The following is a 23,863-nucleotide window of genomic DNA, read 5'->3' as shown; positions in this document are numbered from 1 at the left end:
CTTCTGATATTACCCCAGGAGCATGCGGACCGTATCCTACGCTCTCTCTCTGCTCAAAACAACTCGCGGACTCGGATTTATAAAATTTCGGAGCAGGTGCTCGCTGGGTTGGAGCACGTGCTCTGTCCGTCCGGCTTTTTCCTCTTTGGTTCTCCAGCAAGAGCGAGTTAGAGATTGTGTCAGTCCTGCTCTCCCCGACCGTTTTGCACATAGCTGCACAGAATGAGAAAACAAAAATACAAGTGCAAGTTGTTTGAAAGGAGGTTAGGCTCGGGGTGGTACTAACTTAAAATGAGCTAGCTATTCAGGATCAGCAAGATTGGAAAAATGAATAAGAAGTCCTGAATATGTGACATGTTCCCTATCCTAATGCCCAAAACGAGAAGAATTTAAATCCGGTTAGGTTCCAATAAAGTAGAGTCTAAGTCTTTCCGGTGAAACCTTAATGGGATGAAGCTTTTCTGGCCAGGAGAAGGGTCCGAATGTGAAGAGGTATTAGCTCGTCTCTGTACTCTTAGTTCTGCAACAATGGTCACTAGGAAAAACGGTCAAACTCACAATTGGTTAAAAACATCACAGATTTCGGTCCTAATTCCCACAAATTTTGGTTCGACTTACATGACAAACTGACTCAATAAAAAGAAAAATAAAGAAAACAAATGTCATAGGTGACCCTCCCCCGGACTTACTTCACACCGTCTCCGGTGTGAAAATAAGCCAAAGAGAGACCTAGACAATAAGAAGAAGGAGAAGAAGAAGAGAGGAGGGTTTTGCGAGTTGGTAGGCTAGTGAGCCTGGTGGGCCTGAGCCAAAGAATTGCATTGAACGTACCTGCATCGGGTTGCGCGCGTCCTGCGAGCATGTGCTCCGCGTCTTCTTCCAACATTCCTGAAACCGAAAAGAGAAGAAACAAATCCTAAAAAGAAAAAGAAAACTCAACAATATATACCTGGTGGGTTGCCTCCCACCCAACGCTTGTTTTAAGTCATTAGCTTGACTCGAAAGCTCCTTAGGCAGTAGGAGGGTCGCCTAGGGCGAAGGTTTCACCCCTTTCGTGCTCAGAGGCAGCAAGATATGGCTTCAGCCTCTGTCCATTCACCAAAAATTCTCCTCCTTTTGTGTCCAGCAACACAACAGCCCCATATGGTCTAATCTCCTTGATGGTGAAGGGTCCGGACCATCGTGATCTTAGCTTTCTTGGAAACAGTTTCAGCCTAGAGTTGAACAACAAGACTTGATCATTAGGAGCAAAGGTCCTAGTGAGGATCCGCTTGTCATGGTAGGCTTTGGTACGCTCCTTGTAGAGTTTTGAGTTTTCATAGGCGAGGTGCCTAATCTCCTCTAGCTCATGCAGTTGCATCTTCCTCCTTTCATGGGCGCTCTTAGTGTCAAAGTTCAGCATTTTCACTGCCCAAGCAGCCTTGTACTCTAGCTCAACAGGAAGGTGACACGCCTTACCATACACCAAGTGAAACGGTGTAGTCCCCAGGGGTGTTTTGTAGGCGGTTCTATAAGCCCATAGAGCCTCATCTAGCTTCAGAGACCAATCCTTCCTTGTTGTGTTCACTGTTTTTTGCAAAATGCTCTTAATCTCCCGGTTAGAGATCTCAACTTGGCCGCTTGTTTGTGGGTGGTAGGGGGTGGCGACCTTGTGCCTCACTCCATTCTTCTTGAGAAGACTCTCAAAGACCTTGTTAATGAAATGCGATCCACCATCGCTAATGACTACCCGTGGGACACCAAACCGTGGGAAAATAACCGACTTGAACATCTTGAGCACGGTCTTTGCATCATTATTGGGGCTGGCCAAAGCTTCTACCCACTTGGACACGTAATCGACAGCCACCAATATGTACTTATTGCCGAATGACTTCGGGAAAGGTCCCATGAAGTCAATTCCCCAAACATCAAATACCTCAACCTCCAAGATGAAATTCTAAGGCATTTCATTCCTCCTGCTGATGTTCCCTTGTTTCTGACATGCGTCGCAAGTAGACACGAACCGCTGCGCATCTCTGAACATGGTAGGCCACCAATAACCCGCTTGAAGAGCTTTGGACACGGTTTTGAAAGTAGTAAAGTGTCCAGCATAGGGTGAGCTATGGCAATGAAACAAGACTCCAGGAACCTCCTCCTCAGTCACACACCTCCTGAAAACACCATCCGAGCAATGCCTATAGAGGTAAGGCTCATCCCAAAAATACCGCCTTATGTCTTTTAGGAACTTCTTCTTCTTGTTCCCCACAAATTCAGTAGGTTCTTTCTCTGCTTCTAGGTAGTTTGCATACTCTCCAAACCAAGGAAAACTCGGCTGTTTGTTGGTATCGATTGTCTTGCACGGGGTTTTTGGAGCATGTGCTCCCAGGCGAGCATGTGCTCGGCGGGATCAAAGATGCCGATCGAGTAAACATGTTCTTCAGGAAGGCTATCATCCAAGGGTAGCTCTTCTTCTATCCTCATTCTTGACAAGTGATCTGCAACTCCGTTCTCAATACCCTTCTTGTCTTTAATCTCCAAGTCAAACTCTTGAAGCAACAAAATCCAACGGAGTAGCCTTGGTTTTGCATCCTTCTTGGTCAGTAGATACCTCAATGCTGCATGACCAGTGTGAACAACCACTTTGGAACCAACAAGGTATGATCGGAACTTCTCAAAAGCAAACACAACCGCTAAAAGTTCTCTCTCGGTTATAGCGTACTTGCACTGAGCCTCATCCAAGGTGCGGCTGGCATAGTATATCACATGCAGCTTCTTGTCTTTTCTCTGTCCCAGAACCGCTCCCACGGCATAGTCACTCGCATCAGTCATGATCTCAAAGAGAAGGTCCCAATCTGGCGGTTGTACAATTGGAGCGCTAACCAAGGCTCCCTTGATCGTGTGAAACGCTTCCAAGCAAGCAGAATCAAAATCACACTTCACTTCCTTACACAACAGCTGGGTAAGTGGTCTTGCTATCTTAGAGAAATCCTTAATGAACCGTCTGTAGAAACCGGCGTGGCCAAGGAAACTGCGGATCCCTTTTACCGAATTAGGCGGTTGTAAACTCATCATCACCTCAACCTTGGCTTTGTCAACCTCAATCCCCTTTTCAGAAATCTTGTGTCCCAGCACTATCCCATCTCTGACCATGAAGTGGCATTTCTCCCAATTCAGCACCAGATGTTTGTCTTCACACCGCTGCAACACCCTGCACAAATTAGACAAACAAACGGAAAAGGAGCTCCCATAGACGGAGAAATCGTCCATGAAAACTTCCATTATATCCTCAATCAGGTCAGTGAAAATGGACATCATGCATCGTTGGAAGGTCGCTGGTGCATTGCACAAGCCAAACGGCATTCTGCGGTAAGCAAAGGTGCCGTAAGGACATGTGAATGTGGTCTTCTCTTGATCGTCGGGATGGATTGGGATCTGAAAGAAACCTGAATAGCCATCTAAGAAACAGTAGTAAGGATGGTTAGCCAATCTCTCAAGCATTTGATCAATAAACGGCAAAGGAAAATGATCCTTTCGGGTCGCAGCATTAAGTTTTCTATAGTCTATGCACATGCGATGTCCTGTAACTGTCCTAGTAGGAATCAACTCATCCTTATCATTCTTAACAACTGTAATTCCACCTTTCTTAGGGACTACATGAACTGGACTAATCCAGGAACTATCAGAAATAGCATAAATTACACCCGCATCTAGAAGTTTCATTATCTCTTTCTTAACAACATCCTTTAGATTCGGGTTCAACCTCCTCTGATGTTCTACCGAAGTCATTGATTCATCTTCTAGATGTATTCTATGCATGCAAAGATCTGGTGAGATTCCTGGGATGTCATCTAGTGAATACCCTAGAGCATTTCTATACTTCCTAAGTTCACAAAAGAGCAAAGCGGTCTCTACATTGTTTAGTTCAGAGTTCACTATCACGGGGTATGTAGAGTTAGGACCTAGGAACGTGTACCTTAGCCCGGCTGGAAGTGGTTTTAGCTCTACCTTTGGAGCTCTTAACTCACTCCAAGGACCGTCCGCTGACTTTACCGGAGCATGTGCTCCGGAATCCGGAGCAAGTGCTCCCTCGGCGGATTCCTCCCCTGATTGGTTCTCATCGTCTAGGCTGGCGTAAGCTACCAGTTTCTGGAACCGTGTACCTGCATCCAAAATGCGTGTAAAACCGTCAGCTTCCTCATTCAAGAATCCATACTTACCCTCTGCCTTTGTCAAGGCAACCTCCAACGGGTCGAGAGTGAGAACTTCATCGGTAACCTCATGTGCAACCTCTGAACCATCATCAACCACAAAATTCTGACCATCTATCATAGGTTTCTTGAGCAGCTTATTCATCTCAAACCTTGCGATCATATCCCCCAGCTGGAGATCGATCGCTCCCCCTCGCACATCTATAATCGCACCAGCTGTGCATAAGAATGATCTACATAATATCTGGGGGTCACGTGGTTCTTCTTCAAGTTCCAGAACCACAAAGTCTGCTGGGATAAGCGTGTCCCCTATCTGGACATGTAAATCCTCCAACACTCCCATGGGGCGCTTGGTGGATCTATCCGCGAATACTAACGAAATCCGTGTAGACTTGAACTTCGTGTATCCCAGCCTTTTAGCCACTGAATATGGCATAAGGTTCACACTGGAACCTAGATCACAGAGGGAGTTTGCAAAAATCGTTTTACCGATTCTCACGGATAAGACAAATCGCCCTGGATCATCTCTCTTCTTTAGCACTTTGTTTTGCAGCACAGCACTGCACTCTCTTGAAACCATCATCACGTTCTCTTCCTCTGACACTCTCCCAGAAACTAACCCCTTCACATATCTCTTCAAAGCAGGTATCATCTGAACAACATCAACTAGGGGTAGTTTTACCGTCAATTCTCTCAACATCTCCTTGCACTTTGCATCCTCCAAATCCTTGCGAGATTTCTTAGGAGAAACAGGGTAAGGAACCCTAGGGATGTACACGCGTGCAGGAGGTAGCTCAGTAGGAACGGTCTGATCGGGAGTCGGGAGCACGTGCTCGCTCGATGGGAGCACATGCTCGCCAGATGCTTCGGCTTCTTTTTGAATCAACGGTGGAGTCTCAGCAGCATGTTGAGGAAGGTATTCTTCAGCAATACCCTTGCCCTTGTCAAGCTTAGCGGATGGTGCTTCTCTAGGGGGTAACTTCTTTCCTCCCCTTAGCTCAATCGCATTGACATACTCGTTTCGCGGGTTTGCTTCCCCTTTTCCGGGCAGAGTCCCAGGAGTTCTTTTCAAGGCTTCAGCAGTCTGTGCAACCTGAACATCGAGCTTCTTCACATGTGACATTACTGCCTCATACTTCCCATTAAGGTCATTGTACATGGTATCGACCTTAGCGTTGATTTCCACTGAAGCTTTTTGTTGATTCACCAAGAGTTGTTGCATCATGTTTTTCAGCTCATCCTGAGAGCTGCTAGCAGATGAAGATCCCAACTGCTGGTTGGTGAAAAGCAGTGCTTGCTGAACGCTTGTATATGCCTGCTGGTTCCCCCCTTGGAAACGGTTTTGAGTGGGCACAAACTGTTTGCCTTGGAAGTTGTTTGAGAAGGTTTTCTGATAACCCATCTGATTCTGAGCTCCTTGCTGCGGATACACCTGATCCTGAGGATTCTCCATGTTGGTGCTTCTATAAGACAAATTCGGATGGCTTCTGTAGTTCGGGTTGAAACCCCTGTTCTGCACAAAACCTTGCCCACTCACATAATTAACCTCCATCGTTTCATCCTCTCCATCACGAATCTCCTGAGCTAGCGGCATGTATCCGGTCTCATCGACAAAATGGACAGTTTTCTGGCTCCCCTTCAGAAGAAGGTTCACCTTGGCTGTCAACTCGTCAATCTTTTGCGTATCGACACTGTTGACCTTCACGGACCTGTCATACTCAGGAGCCTTGTTGCTGGAGCTTGCAGCTAGGTTCTCAATCAACTGATATGCTCCTTCCTTAGACTTTGTCATAAAATCCCCATTGCTGGCCGAGTTGAGAGCGTTTCTGTAGTCCCAGTTAACTCCATCATAGAAAATGCCCAGAATCTGTTCATCGCTGAATCCATGGTGCGGACACTCTCTACGGTACTCTTTGTACCTCTCCCAAGCCTCGCAGAAGGCTTCTCCAGTGTGCTGTTGGAACGATGAAATCTTGTTCCTCAGGGCAGCGGTCTTAGCCTTGGTGTAGAAATGGTCCAGAAACGCAGATCTACATTGTTCCCATGATGTCAGAGACCCAGCTGGCAATGACTTCAGCCAACATGAAGCTCTATCTGCAAGAGAGAAGGGAAAAAGCTTGCACTTCAGAAAGTCTGGCGGTATCCCATTTGAACCAGTGGTGCTACATATCTCCTCAAAATTCTCGATGTGGTCCATCGGAATCTCAGCTGGGAGACCGTGAAATAGGTGCTGCTTCACTAGAGAGATCATCTGTGGCTTGATCTCAAAATCTTGTCTCGGGATGGCGGGAGGAACAATCGCCGCTTGGTTGGTGTAGAACACATGCGGGTTGTCCTTGTCCCCAATGGACGGTTGTGGCGGCACGGCTCTTTTGTGTTGAGCACGGAGCAACTGCCCTAACTGTTGTCGAAGTTGCTGCAACTCGGCAGCCATATCCTCATTGTTTCTGTTGTCACCCATGTTGACGGATTGAAACTTTCTGTTCTTGCGGTTTGTTCTTTCTGCCAAAGAGAGCTCTGCGGCAGACAAAGCAACTAGTTCTTCTGTGTTGTTTCTTCTTGTAGATCTTCTTGACATGCACCTGAAACACACGCAAAGAAGAAGCAGAAAGACAAATCAGTAAGGTCTTAGTCTAGTAATTTCGTCGAAAACCAAAGGTAAAAATTTTTGTCCCCGGCAACGGCGCCAAAAACTTGATACACAGAGTTTTAAACCCTATTTTCCTACTGCAAGTGCACAGCAAAGAAGTAGTACTTAGGGGTCGAATCCCACGAAGACCAAGTTTTACTCTATGGTTCTATTGGTTCAATTTCAAGTTAAGACAATTCAAAGTTGGGTTTGTTTGGTAAGAGTAACGCGATTAAAACAGTATAAAAAGGCAATAAGCAAAACACTAGATCAGGGGTAATTCTCGGGAATTTCAGAGATAGCAACTAAACAACTATTCAGGGCATAGATTAAGTACCAGTCCAGAACTCAAACATAAATATAAAGTGATCCACTGTCGTGCTATCAATAACTCTATCTGATCGATTCTGTGCGGAGACGCGGAGCACATGCTCAGACATCCGGAGCACATGCTCGGCGGTCCATAAACCCTAAACTGTCGTTTGAGCCCAGAATCGCAGACAAGCATTAAAGAACAGGAATGATAAGTTCACAAATCACCTACACATCAACTTTCGCAGGTCTAGGATAATTTGCCCACTAATGTCTTTTCTAGCAACCTATTACACTTTTGATGAATAGATAAACCTAGAATCATAGATTGGGTGATCAAATCAACCTAAGCATTAAGTCTAACAATAGTGAAGACAATCGATTATATAAAGCCCTATTTGTGTTCTGTTACTAACCCATGAAACCCCTTTTGAAACCCCTAATCTAGCAAAGAAAACTACTCAGACATAGAGAAATGAATCATAGCAAAAGATGAGAAATTCAATGACATAAAAATAAAAAGGGTTCAGAGAATGCTTCACAAGGTAGCCGCTCTTCTCCCTCTCACAAAAGCGTCGCTCAAAAACAAAAGAAAAGATATATTTATCTCTCCTAAAAACCCTAGGTTAAATAGCATACAAGTAAGGAAAAATAAGGACAGATTCCAAATTCAAATCTCCCTATTAAAAAGCGATCTCAGCCCTCTTTCTCTCACAAAGGATCGCCTAAAATAAGGGGAATTAGGCAGGGAATCGGCGCCTAGATGCTTGCCACGTGTCGTCATGAAATCGTAGAGTTGGGAGCATGTGCTCGGAAATCGGGAGCATGTGCTCCTGGGTCTAAAATCAGCTTTTCTGCTCCAATTCAACTCCTTTCTGCTCTGATTGCTCCTGCTGTTCCAATCCTTGCTTTTAGCTTCCTAGCCTCTTATTATAACCTGAAAAGGACTCAAACAACTACAAAACTATCAAATAAACGGGGTCAAAGTGAGTCAAAACCGTAACATATCAGCAGGAGCGTTGCACAAACCAAATGACATGCGTCTGTAGGCAAAAGTGCCATATGGACAAGTAAATGTTGTCTTTTCCTGATCATTTGGGTGGATAGGAATTTGGAAGAATCCGCTATACCCATCAAGGAAACAGTACTAAGGATGACTGGCTAGTCTTTCCAACATTCGATTAATGAAAGGAAGAGGAAAATGATCTTTCCTAGATACAACATTCAACTTCCTATAATCAACGCACATCCTATGTCCTACGATGGTCCTAGTTGGGTTTAGCTCATTTTTTTCATTTTTGATAACAGTGATTCCCACCTTTTTAGGTACACAGTGCACTAGAGATACCCAAGTACTATCAGAGATATGATATATAACTCCAGCATCAAGCAGTTTTAAGATTTATTTCTTTACTACTTCTTTTAGGTTAGGATTCAATCTCCTTTGGGGTTCAATGCTAGCATAAGACTCATTTTCAAGATTGATCCTATGTGTGCAAAGACTAGGTGAGATTCCCTTGATATCATCTAAGGAATAACCTATAGCCTTCCTATACTTCTTAAGCTCAGTTACTAGCAACCCCAATTCATCATCACTCAACCTAGCATTCACTATGACAGGATAAGTAGAATTGGTTCCCAGAAAAACGTACCTGAGTCCGAAAGGGAGAGTTTTGAGTTCTACCTTTGGAACTTTCAGTTCCGACCAGTCGTCAACATAGGAGTCTGGAGTGATCACGATCGAGCGGGACGTCTGTGTCTTGATTCGGGTCTTGACGTTGGTCGAGTGGGAGATATCACGTTCTGAACTCTCTGTCTCAACTGCACATACCTCCTCTGCGTCAGATAGCTGCTCGAATTCCTCTGGTCCATCCATTTCTCTGTGGGAGTCTAGCAGATTCTTGTAACAAGTGGTCTCCTCATGCAGGAACCCTTCTTCTCCACCCTTGGTCAAAGCAGTCTTGAGATGATCCTCCTCAGCTAACTCCTCCAAAAACTCATCAGCCAATTTATCCATCTCTTCAATGTAGAAGACTTGTCCTCCTATCGTTGGCTTCTTCAAGGTATCCTTGATGTCAAACTTCATAGTGAAGTCGTCGCCCAGAGTTAAATCAATGTTGCCATTTCTGACATCAATGATGGCTCCAGCAGTCGCCAGGAACGGTCTTCCTAAGATCAGAGGATCTTTTGGTTCTTCATCCATCTCCAGAACCACAAAGTCGGTTGGCACTTCTACGTCTCTAATCCCTACGGGTAAGTCTTCTAAAATACCATTTGGTAGTCTCACTGATCTATCTGCAAGGATGAGAGAGATGTCGTAACCCTTGAACCTTGTGAAACCCAACCTCGTAGCAACAGAGAGTGACATCAGATTAACTGAAGCGCCAAGATCACAAAGCCACCTATCAAAATACATAGGTCCGAGGGAGCAAGGAAGAGTGAATGATCCAGGATCCTTGAGCTTCTTAGGTACAATCTTCTTCTAAATGATTGCACTGCATTCGAGGCTCAATACCACCATGCCTTGGGGAGGTTTTTCTCCCATTGGTGAGGTTTTTCTCCTAGGGAGAATGGGAAGATTCACAACTTGAAATCATCCTCACTCACGCTGTTGATCTTGGTGAGACTGGACAAACGTTCGAATTCATCCAAATGGTCGAGTGGATTGATAACACACAGAGTTTTAAACCCTATTTTCCTACTGCAAGTGCACAGCAAAGAAGTAGTACTTAGGGGTCGAATCCCATGAAGACCAAGTTTTACTCTATGGTTCTATTGGTTCAATTTCAAGCTAAGACAATTCAAAGTTGGTTTTTGGTAACAATTAAGCGATTAAAACGGTATAAAAAGGCAATAAACAAAACACTAGATCAGGGGTGATTCTCGGGAATTTCAGAGATAGCAACCAAACAACTATTCAGGGCATAAATTAAGTACCAGTCTAGAACTCAAACATAAATATAAATTGATCCACTGTCGTGGCATCAATAACTCTATCTGATCGATTCTGTGCGGAAACGCGGAGCACGTGCTCAGACATCCGGAGCACATGCTCGGCGGTCCATAAACCCTAAACTGTCGTTTGAGCCCAGAATCGCAGACAAGCATTAAAGAACAGGAATGATAAGTTCACAAATCACCTACACATCAACTTTCGCAGGTCTAAGATAATTTGCCCACTAATGTCTTTTCTAGCAACCTATTACACTTTTGATGAATAGATAAACCTAGAATCATAGATTGGGTGATCAAATCAACCTAAGCATTAAGTCTAACAATAGTGAAGACAATCGATTATATAAAGCCCTATTTGTGTTCTGTTGCTAACCCATGAAACCCCTTTGAAACCCCCTAATCTAGCAAAGAGAACTACTCAGACATAGATAAATGAATAGCCAACATAGATGAGAAATTCAATAGCATCAAAATAAAAAGGGTTCAGAGAATCCTTCACAAGGTAGCCGCTCTTCTCCCTCTCTCAAAAACGTCGCTCAAAAAACCCAAAAGAAAGAGTATATTCTCTCCCCTAAAAACCCTAGGTTAAATAGCATACAAGTGGAGAAAAATAAGGAAAGAATCCAAATTCAAATCTTCCTATTAAAAATCGATATCCTCTCTCTTTCTCTCACAAAGGATCGCCCAAAATAAGGGGAATTAGGCAGGGAATCGGCGCCTAGATGCTTGCCACGTGTCGTCATGAATCCGTAGAGTTGGGAGCATGTGCTCGGAAATCGGGAGCATGTGCTCCTGGGTCTAAAATCAGCTTTTCTGCTCCAATTCAACTCCTTTCTGCTCCGATTGCTCCTGCTGTTCCAATCCTTGCTTTTAGCTTCCTAGCCTCTTATTATAACCTGAAAAGGACTCAAACAACTACAAAACTATCAAATAAACAGGGTCAAAATGAGTCAAAACCGTAACATATCAACTCCCCCGGACTTAGATCTTTGTTTGTCCTCAAACAAACTCAAACCAAGCGCCAAGAGAGCCAAGGTGGGAACTCGCAAAAATCTCAGAAACCGTGAGTAGACCATGACCTGCAGACCACATGTGTTAGAACAAGCTATACCAAAAACTTCTCCAGCAAACATCTCCAAAACCAGAACCATAATTGGCAATCAAACCCAGAAAAAGATCACTTTCCAGACAAAGGCTCTTTACATTCAATTAAAATTGGCGTGAGCTTCTCATTAAGGGCATTAAGTTAGTGAAATCGAGGCTTGGTAGATAAAAGGCTGTTTTAATGGTGGAGCTATAGAGTGTTTAGGGGTTACCATTACTTCGAAAGAGATGCAGGATATCGCACAAAATGGTAAGGGAGAGTGTACTCATTGATGTCCACAACCTCTAATCACTCTCCTCTTCTTATCTTCTCAAACTCAGCCTCTCTGTTCTCCTCAGGTTACAACGCATGCTCTGGGGTGTGTAACACTAGCTCTGGTCCCTTTCCATCATCCTTAAACTTTTTTTTTTTTTTTTTTTTTTTTTTTTGATGAGAAATTGTAATGAAGGATGATGGGGGATCTTCTTCTGATATTGCCCCTGGAGCATGTGGACCGTATCCTAGGCTCTCTCTTTGCTCAAAACAACTCGCGGACTCGGATGTATATAATTTCGGAGCAGGTGCTCGCTGGGTTGGAGCACGTGCTCTGTCTGTCCGGCTCTTTCCTCTTTGGTTCTCCAGCAAGAGCGAGTTAGAGATTGTGTCAGTCCTGCTCTTCCCGCCCGTTTTGCACATAGCTGCACAGAATGAGAAAACAAAAATACAAGTGCAAGTGGTTTGAAAGGAGGTTAGGCTCGGGGTGGGTACTAACTTAAAATGAGCTAGCTATTCAGGATCAGCAAGATTGGCAAAATGAATAAGAAGTCCTGAATATGTGACATGTTCCCTATCCTAACGCCCAAAACGAGAAGAATTTAAATCCGGTTAGGTTCCAATAAAGTAGAGTCTAAGTCTTTCCGGTGAAACCTTAATGGGATGAAGCTTTTCTGGCCAGGAGAAGGGTCCGAATGTGAAGAGGTATTAGCTCGTCTCTGTACACTTAGTTCTGCAACAATGGTCACTAGGAAACGGTCAAACTCACAAATGGTTAAAAACATCATGGATTTCGGTCCTAATTCCCACAAGTTTTGGTTCGACTCACATGACAAACTGACTCAATAAAAAGAAAAATAAAGAAAACAAAGGTCATAGGTGACCCTCCCCCGGACTTACTTCACACCGTCTCCGGTGTGAAAATAAGCCAAAAAGAGACCTAGACAAGAAGAAAAATAAAGATAACAACAAAAATGAAAAGAAAATAAGGCGGATAGGACAATGATGGTGTGTGTAACCGTGATCAGGCGTCGGAATTGTCTGGGCTCTCGCTCTCCGAACGGGCAAGGCGGCGCCTCCGACGTGGTGGATAATAAAGCAATCTAGTCTCAAAAATTACTGAAATCGGTCTGGGCCTGGTGGGCATGGGCCTGAAATTCATTAAACTTACCTGGCCCAATCGCTCTTTTCTTTTTCTTCTTTTGTTTTTAGTTTGCCGAGCATGTGCATCGGGTTGCTCGCGTCCTGCGAGCAAGTGCTCCGCATCTTTTTTCCTTTTTTTCTCAGTTTGCCGAGCATGTGCATCGGGTTGCTCGCGTCCTGCGAGCATGTGCTCCGCATCTTCTTCCAACATTCCTTTTGCCTTTGTCAAGGCAACCTCCAACGGGTCGAGAGTGAGAACTTCATCGGTAACCTCATGTGCAACCTCTGAACCATCATTAACCACAAAAGGCTGACCATCTATCATAGGTTTCTTGAGCAGCTTATTCATCTCAAACCTTGCAATCATATCCCCCAGCTGGAGATCGATCGCTCCCCCTTGCACATCTATAATCGCACCAGCTGTGCATAAGAATGATCTACCTAAGATCAGGGGGTCACGTGGTTCTTCTTCAAGTTCCAGAACCACAAAGTCTGCTGGTATAAGCGTGTCCCCTATCTGGACATGTAATTCCTCCAACACTCCTATGGGGCGCTTGGTGGATCTATCCGCGAATACTAACGAAATCCGTGTAGACTTGAACTTCGTGTATCCCAGCCTTTTAGCCACTGAATATGGCATAAGGTTCACACTGGAACCTAGATCACAGAGGGAGTTTGCAAAAATCGTTTTACCGATTCTCACGGATAAGACAAATCGCCCTGGATCATCTCTCTTCTTTAGCACTTTGTTTTGCAGCACAGCACTGCACTCTCTTGAAACCATCATCACGTTCTCTTCCTCTGACACTCTCCCAGAAACCAACCCTTTCACATATCTCTTCAAAGCAGGTATCATCTGAACAGCTTCAGCTAGGGGTAGTTTTACCGTCAATTCTCTCAACATCTCCTTGCACTTTGCATCCTCCAAATCCTTGCGAGATTTCTTAGGAGGAACAGGGTAAGGAACCCTAGGGGTGTACACGCGTGCAGGAGGTACCTCAGTTGGAACGGTCTGATCGGGAGTCGGGAGCACGTGCTCGCTGGATGGGAGCACATGCTCGCCGGATGCTTCGGCTTCTTTTTGACTCAACGGTGGAGTCTCAGCAGCATGTTGAGGAAGGTATTCTTCAGCAATACCCTTGCCCTTGTCAATCCTAGCGGATGGTGCTTCTCTAGGGGGTAACTTCTTTTCTCCCCTTAGCTCAATCGCATAGACATACTCGTTCCGTGGGTTTGCTTCCCCTTTTCCGGGCAGAGTCCCAGGAGTTCTTTTCACGGCTTCAGCAGTCTGTGCAACCTGAACATCAAGCTTCTTCACATGTGACATTACTGCCTCATACTTCCCATTAAGGTCATTGTACATGGTATCGACCTTAGCGTTGATTTCCACTGAAGCTTTTTGTTGATTCACCAAGAGTTGTTGCATCATGTTTTTCAGCTCATCCTGAGAGCTGCTAGCAGATGAAGGTCCCAACTGCTGGTTGGTGAAAGGCAGTGCTTGCTGAGCGCTTGTATATGCCTGCTGGTTCCCCCCTTGGAAACGGTTTTGAGTGGGCACAAACTGTTTGCCTTGGAAGTTGTTTGAGAAGGTTTTCTGATAACTCATCTGATTCTGAGCTCCTTGCTGCGGATACACCTGATCCTGAGGATTCTCCACGTTGGTGCGTCTGTAGGACAAATTAGGATGGCTTCTGTAGTTCGGGTTGAAACCCTTGTTCTGCACAAAACCTTGCCCACTCACATAATTAACCTCCATTGTTTCATCCTCTCCATCACAAATCTCCTGAGCTAGCGGCATGTCTCCGGTCTCATCGACAAAATGGACAGTTTTCTGGCTCCCCTTCAGAAGAAGGTTCACCTTGGCTGTCAACTCATCAATCTTTTGCGTATCGACACTGTTGACCTTCACGGACCTGTCATACTCAGGGGCCTTGTTGCTGGAGCTTGCAGCTAGGTTCTCAATCAACTGATATGCTCCTTCCTTAGACTTTGTCATAAAATCCCCATTGCTGGCCGAGTTGAGAACGTTTCTGTAGTCCCAGTTAACTCCATCATAGAAAATGCCTAGAATCTGTTCATCACTGAATCCATGGTGCGGACACTCTCTACGGTACTCTTTGTACCTCTCCCAAGCCTCGCAGAAGGCTTCTTCAGTGTGCTGTTGGAACGATGAAATCTTGTTCCTCAGGGCAGCGGTCTTAGCCTTGGTGTAGAAATGGTCCAGAAACGCAGACCTACACTGTTCCCATGATGTCAGAGACCCAGGTGGCAATGACTTCAGCCATCGTGAAGCTCTATCCGCAAGAGAGAAGGGAAAGAGCTTGCACTTCAGAAAGCCAGGCGGTATCCCATTTGAACCAGTGGTGCTACATATCTCCTCAAAATTCTCGATGTGGTCCATCGGAATCTCAGCTGGGAGACCGTGAAATAGGTGCTGCTTCACTAGAGAGATCATCTGTGGCTTGATCTCAAAATCTTGTCTCGGGATGGCGGGACGAACAATCGCCGCTCGGTTGGTGTAGAACACATGCGGGTTGTCCTTGTCCCCAATGGACGGTTGCGGCGGCGCGGCTCTTTCGTGTTGAGCACGGAGCAACTGCCCTAACTGTTGTCGAAGTTGCTGCAACTCGGCAGCCATATCCTCATTGTTTCTGTTGTCACCCATGTTGACGGATTGAAACTTTCTGTTCTTGCGGTTTGTTCTTTCTGCCAAAGAGAGCTCTGCGGCTGACAAAGCAACTAGTTCTTCGGTGTTGTTTCTTCTTGTAGATCTTCTTGACATGCACCTGAAACACACGCAAAGAAGAAACAGAAAGACAAATCAGTAAGGTCTTAGTCTAGTAATTTCGCCGAAAACCAAAGGTAAAAATTTGGTCCCTGGCAACGGCGCCAAAAACTTGATAACACACAGAGTTTTAAACCCTATTTTCCTACTGCAAGTGCACAGCAAAGAAGTAGTACTTAGGGGTCGAATCCCACGAAGACCAAGTTTTACTCTATGGTTCTATTGGTTCAATTTCAAGCTAAGACAATTCAAAGTTGGTTTTTGGTAACAATTAAGCGATTAAAATGGTATAAAAAGGCAATAAACAAAACACTAGATCAGGGGTGATTCTCGGGAATTTCAGAGATAGCAACCAAACAACTATTCAGGGCATAAATTAAGTACCAGTCTAGAACTCAAACATAAATATAAATTGATCCACTGTCGTGGCATCAATAACTCTATCTGATCGATTCTGTGCGGAAACGCGGAGCACGTGCTCAGACATCCGGAGCACATGCTCGGCGGTCCATAAACCCTAAACTGTCGTTTGAGCCCAGAATCGCAGACAAGCATTAAAGAACATGAATGATAAGTTCACAAATCACCTACACATCAACTTTCGCAGGTCTAGGATAATTTGCCCACTAATGTCTTTTCTAGCAACCTATTACACTTTTGATGAATAGATAAACCTAGAATCATAGATTGGGTGATCAAATCAACCTAAGCATTAAGTCTAACAATAGTGAAGACAATCGATTATATAAAGCCCTATTTGTGTTTTGTTGCTAACCCATGAATCCCCTTTGAAACCCCCTAATCTAGCAAAGAGAACTACTCAGACATAGATAAATGAATAGCCAACATAGATGAGAAATTCAATAGCATCAAAATAAAAAGGGTTCAGAGAATCCTTCACAAGGTAGCCGCTCTTCTCCCTCTCTCAAAAACGTCGCTCAAAAAACCCAAAAGAAAGAGTATATTCTCTCCCCTAAAAACCCTAGGTTAAATAGCATACAAGTGGAGAAAAATAAGGAAAGAATCCAAATTCAAATCTTCCTATTAAAAATCGATATCCTCTCTTTCTCTCACAAAGGATCGCCCAAAATAAGGGGAATTAGGCAGGGAATCGGCGCCTAGATGCTTGCCACGTGTCGTCATGAATCCGTAGAGTTGGGAGCATGTGCTCGGAAATCGGGAGCATGTGCTCCTGGGTCTAAAATCAGCTTTTCTGCTCCAATTCAACTCCTTTCTGCTCCGATTGCTCCTGCTGTTCCAATCTTTGCTTTTAGCTTCCTAGCCTCTTATTATAACCTGAAAAGGACTCAAACAACTACAAAACTATCAAATAAACAGGGTCAAAGTGAGTCAAAACCGTAACATATCATGGATCCTCCATAGGCAAACCGTGAAACTTGTTTCCTTGGATCATGGAGATCAGACCACTTTTGATCTCGAAGTTGTTGTTCTGCACGGCGGGAGGGACGATTCCAGCACGTTGAGTATGAGTGTTCGGTGCATCCCCAGCACTAATGTTTCGCGGTCTCGGATTTGGTCCATTCGGTTGTTCCATAGTGACTAATGCAGGATGATCAGTGAGATGACGAGCTTGTCTTGGTCTTTGTAACCGATTGATGTCGTCGATAGCAAGAAGGAGATTCTGATGTCCTCTTGATCTGGTGTGCATGCAAGTTTGCAATCAACAGGTTCCTGAGATGCAAAACAAACAAGCAGACAACCGGAACAAGTTAGTACTCATAATGACAAGTGTAACAGAACTTAATCTTGCAAAACTTGAAATTTTAAATGTAGCAAAGATAATCCCAAATGACAACGGTGCCAAATTGATACTAGGCTTTTTGTGTGTCTATCTTAGTAGGTTCAATTAACCTTATGTAGTTGTAATACTTAAGGTGTCAATCCAGTTGAAAAACTTTACTAAAAATTAAGATGCAATCAAGAAATCACAAGTTAAGCCAATATAAAAAGAGAGTGTTTGTCTAACAATCCTAGAATGACGAAAATACAAAAACGGAAATGAACTACAGAATTAGAAACGAAAATGTGTGACAAGAAGCGAAAATGGATAAAAATCAGAAACGAATCTAAGCATGAACTAAAAAAGCAAGAAACGAAACAGTCTCAGAAATGCAATAAAAATCAGGAAGAAAGAAGTCCTAAGGATGGGAGTAATTGATGTTGGTGGAGTATCCTAGTCTATAAAGTGTTTAACATGCCACAAGAAAACCATCCCTAAACAATGAACATCACTTCTTAGCTAATCCAATCTCTTGGCAAAAGCTACTCAGACTCAACAACTTCCATACCTAGCTCTCGCTAGAGAAACATGGTCGAGCAGGCATGACAAACAAGTTCATTCACGTCAACAAACATCCTAGACAACTAATCTCTTAGGCTAGGAACGTAAGTCTCTGGCACTAGTTGGTGAGACATTTCATCAAACACCTTTTGGGTGTGGAAATGTCTCGAATCTAGTTCCATTTGATCAGATAGAAACTAGTAATTATAACACTAGTCCAAAAGGGAACCTTAACACTACTCAGATCCGGAAATCATCACCACAGATGCAAACCTAGAAAACATTGAACAAAACATAATAAGATAGATAGAAATGAGATGAACAACTTTGTAGAAGAAATCAAATGCGAAAACCGAATAAACTCAAAGGTGTCGGAATACAAAGTCTGAGAACGTTTTTGATGGCTAGGGTAAACCTTCAGGAAAAGAACGAGATAAAAGATGAGATGTCCCCAGCCAAGACTTAACAAAACGTATTTATAGTAAAAACATGTAAATCTCTAAAACTTAAAACGACAAGGTGAAGAGTCGGTTTGGGAATCTCCTGAAGCGTGTAAGACGGAACGTCTTCCTGACATGTATGAACGAGTCTGTGTGCGTCCAGTCCTCGATTGGTATATGAAAGTGTCTCCAATGGTGTGAGTGAAAGTGGCTCAAGCGTGGTCGGTAAAAGTGGCTCGATCGAGCTAGGTGTATACGCATCCACTAAAACGATGATAACTCTTGAAACACACCTCCGATTGGCTGGAAATAAACGGTATTGGAAAGATGACTCAATTATCTACAACTATGGTGAAGATGTCGAAAGCTAAATCCCACTCGAGTGGAACGGCTCGAACGGAGTGGCTCGATCGAGCGGATGAGACTGGCTCGAAAGACGGTTGCGGGAGTGTTGTGAGATTGCCTCAAGAGAGGGTGCCGAGAGTGTTGTGAGATTGACTCGAGAGAAGGTTCCGGGATGTTGTGAGATTGGCTCGAGAGACGATTCCGGGAGTGTTGTGAGATTGGCTCGATTGGTGCAGCTCGACTGGTGACCTGAGAGTGGCTCGGTCGGACCTCTGGTGAGCGTGGCGAGTGAGAGTGGCTCGGTCGGACCTCTGGAGTGTGTGGCGAGTGAGAGTGGCTCGGTCGGACCTCTGGAGTGCGTGGTCGATCAGATGCGCTTCCAACGTCTCCTAAATACCTCAAATATTCCGAAATGCACAATGTATACAAGAATGATGCAAGAATGATGCAAGAACTACCTAGACATGCAAAATGTATAGAAAAGACTAAAAAATGATGCAAACCAATGAATTTTCCTAACTAAATGAATGATAAATATATGCTAAGCAGAAACAAAATATAGACATATCAGACTTGCTAGAAAATCCTACCTAAAAAATACAAAATGGTTGTGTCTTTCGTATTCTTTGCCTTGTATAATAGACCAATTTACAATAGATATACAATTGATCACATCTCACTTATTTTCAAAATATTCCATGATTATGGTATATTATGGAGCCGACAGTTGTGTTCTTTTTTATAATCCGGTTAATAGGGAGCGACTTTAGAATAGAAGATGAAAGATTGCTAGAAGCTCAAGAACAATTTAGAAGAGCCATACTACGTAATTTGCCTACCACAAATGTTGTATGAATTACGTGGCATTGCACATCTAATTAAGCCAGTCCTGAGCCCCTAGCAATCTTTCATAGTTTTCTATGAAACCTCTTTTTAAGTCTATCCCTGTTAACCTGATTTTTGAAAGAATACAACTGTCAGCTCATTCTATACCATAATCAGGACATATTTTTGAGAATAAGTGATAGGTGATCAAATTATATATCTATTTTAGTGCAGAGGTCCATTATAGGGGTGCAAAGAATAAGAACGACACAACCATTTTTGTATTTACATTTTTGTATTTATTTGGTACCTTCATTCGGATTCTCTTGTTTTTTTTTTGTAACTTACAAAGACAGTTGTGCTGAGGTTAAAACATTCAATTTCCTACGGAGGTTAAAACATTCAAGCTGTAGCACTCATGTGAGCTATCCACTACAAGAAAACATTCAATTTCCTACCACAAATATTGAAGGAAAAAGGGAGAAAACATCTATTTTCTACCAATTTTCTACGAAAAATATTAGAAGTAATGGCCCGAAGGAAATAAGTTTTGGTAGGAATTTCGTAGGGTAATTCCTACTCATTTCCTACAAAACAATTTTGGTAGGAATTTCATAGAAAGATGGAACCATAAATTTCGTAGGAATTTTCGTAAGATCTAATTTTTTTTTTAAAAGACTGCATGGTTTTATCTACAAGAATAATAGATTTATAGGTAAGTTACAGTGTATGTAACCATAACGAATGTATAGTCATAAAGTAAAAGTTGTATAAACAAAGTAGATAAATCTATTATATTAGATAAAACGTTAACTTTGTTATACATTCATTATGGTTAACTTAATTAACAAAGAAAAATACATCCACATACATTTGTAAAACCATATAAAACCTAATCACATAGCTATAAATTAATGCTTATGTTTGAAATTTAGTGTATAATGCTTATGTTTGAAATTTAGTGTATATATATAGTGTTTTGATGGCATTTACAGATATTATGAAAAAAGTGTTCATATACTTTTTTTTCTTTTTTTTTTACATATTGGATTATCTGAGATTTATGTTTACCTCGAGTTATCCAAGGTTTTCATATTTTTTTATACATAAAATTGTTTTTTCTTTCAAGATTGTGTGTGTATAAAATTCTTCTACGAATCTAAATGCAATGCAATCATCAATACCAGATAATATATTGAAAACATCCTTAAATATAGAGAAAAACCTGGGATGTTGATATGATCAGAGCGGCAAGAGATCCCATGTTGGTTATGATAGTGTTTCACATATCGCAGAAGAGAAAGCGTATATCTGCAACGAAAACAATATTGAAACTAACTTATGTAAGGCATAAGAAAACAAAATAAACTCGAAAAAACAAACAAAAAAGGTATATGCTTCGATACACTCTTCGATCGGTTTTAGATAATATATATACATGTCTTGACGACATAGTCGTTAGGATTATGTCGTCCGGATCTATGAATATGTCCGTTTACTGATCCTGTCGTCCGGAACCTATGAAGATCTGTTAGCCTTTTGCATCTGATGAGAGTGGTGCATATTCATGACTTGAATAGATAATGAAATGGAGAAGTTTCGAGAGAGAGATAGAGGGAGAAGAGATCAATAATTTGATTTGTACACTAAAAGAGATCATAAGAGAATGATGTGAATACATGTGAGAGATTAAGAGGTTGTGTGGCGTATGTTGTCTTATGAAGAGATAAGAAGTATATATTTATAAACAACAAAAATAAATGGGTGGCTCTTTGTTATTACAATGAAACCCTAATAAAGGATTCTTTACAACTGTGAAAAAATTAAGATTTTTTGCTATATTTGTTATAATTCTTATTTAGATTTAATTTATTTTTCCACTATTAGTCTATTACATTAGAAATAAAACAAATAGAAAGAAATCAACAATTTAGGGATATATTCCTTATAATGTACAAAATAAAATCTGTTTTCTGGTCAAATAAGAAGAAATCAATTTGTAAAATATTGGAAACAATATAATTAATGAAATTGTGATATTTCTCAGCATACCCATTTTATTTTGACATATGTTCAATATTCTATTTTATTATTTTCAAAAGATATAAACATATATTTTTATATTTTCTATTTTAAATCGGACATTGTAGTTTCCTAAATGTCTCGAGATTAAGAGCATATATAATGACATTTTATGGGTTTTAGTTATTTATACAAACAATTACTGAAAAGAAAACCTAGACAAAAAGAGTATTTGCAAACTCAGTGCACAAAACTACAAAATCAGTCTACAGTACGTGAAATTTTAATGACACCATTAGAGTCCCAGTGATGATGTAATGAAAACAAACTAAATCTTAACTCCACATACTTATACTGACCTAACATATCTCAGATTTGAGTATATAGTCCCACCTTCATTGCCTATGCGAACCTGCATGTGATTACCACAATCAACATGAAGTTTCCTTCAGGCAACACAAGTTTTTTTTTTGTTGCATGCAACACAAGTCTTAGTGGGCTATGTAATATTGTTTGGCTGAGAATCATGCTGGGAAGCGAAGTCTCACGTACAGTCGTTGCAAAAACTACTATCCGTCAAAAGCGAAGAAGAAAGAAATGGTTTTCATGATGTACCTTTACATTTTTCTATGTACCTATGTAACATCCACGAACTGAGTTGTTGGTTTTAGGTATGAGTGTTGATCAACACCAAAGAGAATGTCGGTCAACACCAACAATTTCCGGTTCGACCGGTTTGTTTTTAATAGTCGATTTAGTTTGGTTTGGTTTAAGTTAAATTTCTAAACTAAGGTATTTAAGGGATAAGTCGAAGTTTTATGGAAAACGTATTTGTCGCCTCTTTTAACCTTTTACCGATTCCCAAAAGTTCCAGAGAAGTTCTAAACCCCTTTCCTTGAAGCTTTTGTGCTGTTCCTTGGGAGATCTGTTCGTGGGACTGAGGAGCTGGTGCTATGAACGAGATAGAAGCTTTCTAGGAGACTGTGTTCAATTGTTTTGGTCAGAATCCTCTTGTTGCAAAGGTGAGTGCATGACCATGACTGATCTAAGCCTGAGATTCCTTTGTTTGCTTGTTTATATGTTTGTTGTGGTTGTTTTCTTGCTTGTTGTGACTGTATCATGGTTCCTACGGCTTCCTTTGGCTTTTGGGAGAGCATTGGTCGCACTGGAGGAGGTGGATGTCGGAGATTCGACTCTCGACTTTGAGCAGATCGCGTCTGCGAACTCGGTGTCACCGACACCAGGTGGGTGTCGGTCGACACCAAGATGTTGACGGCACGAGGACTTGGCCATGTGTTGGTGCTAGGGTTTTCGGGTGTAGGAAAGGTGTCGGTCGACACTGAGAGACAGTGTTGGTCGACACCGAAGAGCAGTATCGACCGACACTGAGAGGCAATTTTGGTCGATACCAAGGAGAGGCAGTGTTGGTTGACACCAACTTTTTCAGCAGGCGGCTGATACTTGTTTTCCTGGTTTGTTTGTTGATTGTTAAACATTGGATTCTCAGTTTCTTGTGTGTATTGCCCAGCAAATGGGAGGATTGGCTCACTGAGTGTTTATGACAATATTCATGCATCTCAATTTGTGTTTGTGGTAGAGGTAAAAGCAAAGTGTGATCGTGAAATTAAGGCAATGAAGAAGAGGATGTTCTAAAGGCTTGGTTGTTTGTTCTATGATGTTGTTAGATTGCTTGAATGGAATGTAGTGGTCTAAAACGGTTGTTTAGGATGCTATCTTATTGTTTTATGAATTTGTTGGCTATTGGTATTGAATTCATTGGTTATTGGTTATTGTTTCGGTTGGAGTTTCTGATTTAATGTTATTGGTTATTTTCATGTATGTTAATTGGGGTTAGGATTTTAGTGAGTATGTAATCACTAATTTAATAATATATTTTAAAAAAACGAGTCCGGTCATTTTAACCTACTAATTCGTAACATAGCATGATCTTCCAGATTTATTAAAGAATCATAAGTAATTTTAAAAGTGTAGATTTTTGTTTTTCATGATTATTACCTATTAAGACTAAAGTAGTAAAACTCTTTGTTCTTGTTCGTGTCCGAGGGCTAGCTAGACTCTCTATTACATAAAACCTGATCACTCAATTATACAACAACCACCACTATTTTTTTTTTCACCTCAACGTTTTGTGAAAGTAATTATCTAAACTTTTTATGATAAACATTAATAAACTTTATTTTGTTTTATTTTTGACAAATTTCAAATTCTTATTTGGATTCATAGTTTACATTCTTTCACAATATTTGGGAGATGTTTACATTCCTTCACAATATTTGGGATATGTTTACTTATTTGGTACAATATGAATATAACTTCTCATAGCATGTATAAAAAAAATCGCCTAAATGGTTTTTGACCATTTTTTTTCTTTCTTTGATAGTAACTACAAACTAGGTTGAATAGAAAGGGAAACGAGTATACAAAAGCGAAACGTTTCTAAAACAGGAAACAATTTTTTAAAATATTTAAGAAATAGAAACGCTTTGGAAACATATGTATTTTTTTCCATCTAATAGCTTTATTAACGATAAATATCTGTA

At 41.9% G+C, this 23,863-nt stretch overlaps 1 protein-coding gene, 1 long non-coding RNA gene and 2 other non-coding genes across 4 annotated transcripts; 2 read left to right on the top strand and 2 right to left on the bottom strand.

Annotated features, from left to right (window-relative positions):
- Positions 1-1,009: 1,009 nt before the first annotated feature.
- On the bottom strand, positions 1,010-9,004 carry LOC147925535 (uncharacterized). Its single transcript, XM_087492657.1, has 6 exons — positions 8,835-9,004; positions 8,668-8,729; positions 6,222-6,281; positions 2,397-5,516; positions 2,129-2,310; positions 1,010-1,648 (listed from the first exon to the last, which is right to left on the bottom strand). The coding sequence occupies exons 1-6, from the start codon at positions 9,002-9,004 to the stop codon at positions 1,010-1,012; spliced, it is 4,233 nt and encodes a 1,410-aa protein (XP_087348783.1).
- On the top strand, positions 6,068-6,174 carry LOC147925536 (small nucleolar RNA R71). Its single transcript, XR_015585551.1, has one exon. It is a non-coding gene; the product is annotated as a small nucleolar RNA R71 (small nucleolar RNA).
- A 5,663-nt stretch (positions 9,005-14,667) lies between the features above and the next one.
- Positions 14,668-14,774, top strand: LOC147925534 (small nucleolar RNA R71). The gene has a single exon (XR_015585553.1). It is a non-coding gene; the product is annotated as a small nucleolar RNA R71 (small nucleolar RNA).
- A 1,425-nt stretch (positions 14,775-16,199) lies between these two features.
- LOC147925533 (uncharacterized) lies at positions 16,200-20,993 on the bottom strand. The gene is made up of 3 exons (XR_015585438.1): positions 20,719-20,993; positions 20,506-20,591; positions 16,200-17,060 (listed from the first exon to the last, which is right to left on the bottom strand). It is a non-coding gene; the product is annotated as an uncharacterized LOC147925533 (long non-coding RNA).
- Between the last annotated feature and the right edge of the window lie 2,870 nt (positions 20,994-23,863).

Source organism: Camelina sativa, chromosome 16, assembly GCF_030686135.1.
Source record: "Camelina sativa cultivar CO46 ecotype springtype chromosome 16, ASM3068613v1".
In the NCBI taxonomy this organism is placed as follows: Eukaryota; Viridiplantae; Streptophyta; class Magnoliopsida; order Brassicales; family Brassicaceae; genus Camelina; species Camelina sativa.
This window is presented reverse-complemented; position numbering and strand designations above follow the sequence as displayed.

Coding starts and splice junctions, on each gene's coding strand:
- LOC147925535 (XM_087492657.1), bottom strand. CDS start 9,004: ATGGATGGACCAGAGGAATTCGAGCAGCTATCTGACGCAGAGGAGGTA. Junction 8,730..8,834: donor GACTCCTATGTTGACGACTG/GTCGGAACTGAA, acceptor AGTGAATGCTAG/GTTGAGTGATGATGAATTGG. Junction 6,282..8,667: donor GAAGTATAGGAAGGCTATAG/GTTATTCCTTAG, acceptor TCTCTCTTGCAG/ATAGAGCTTCATGTTGGCTG.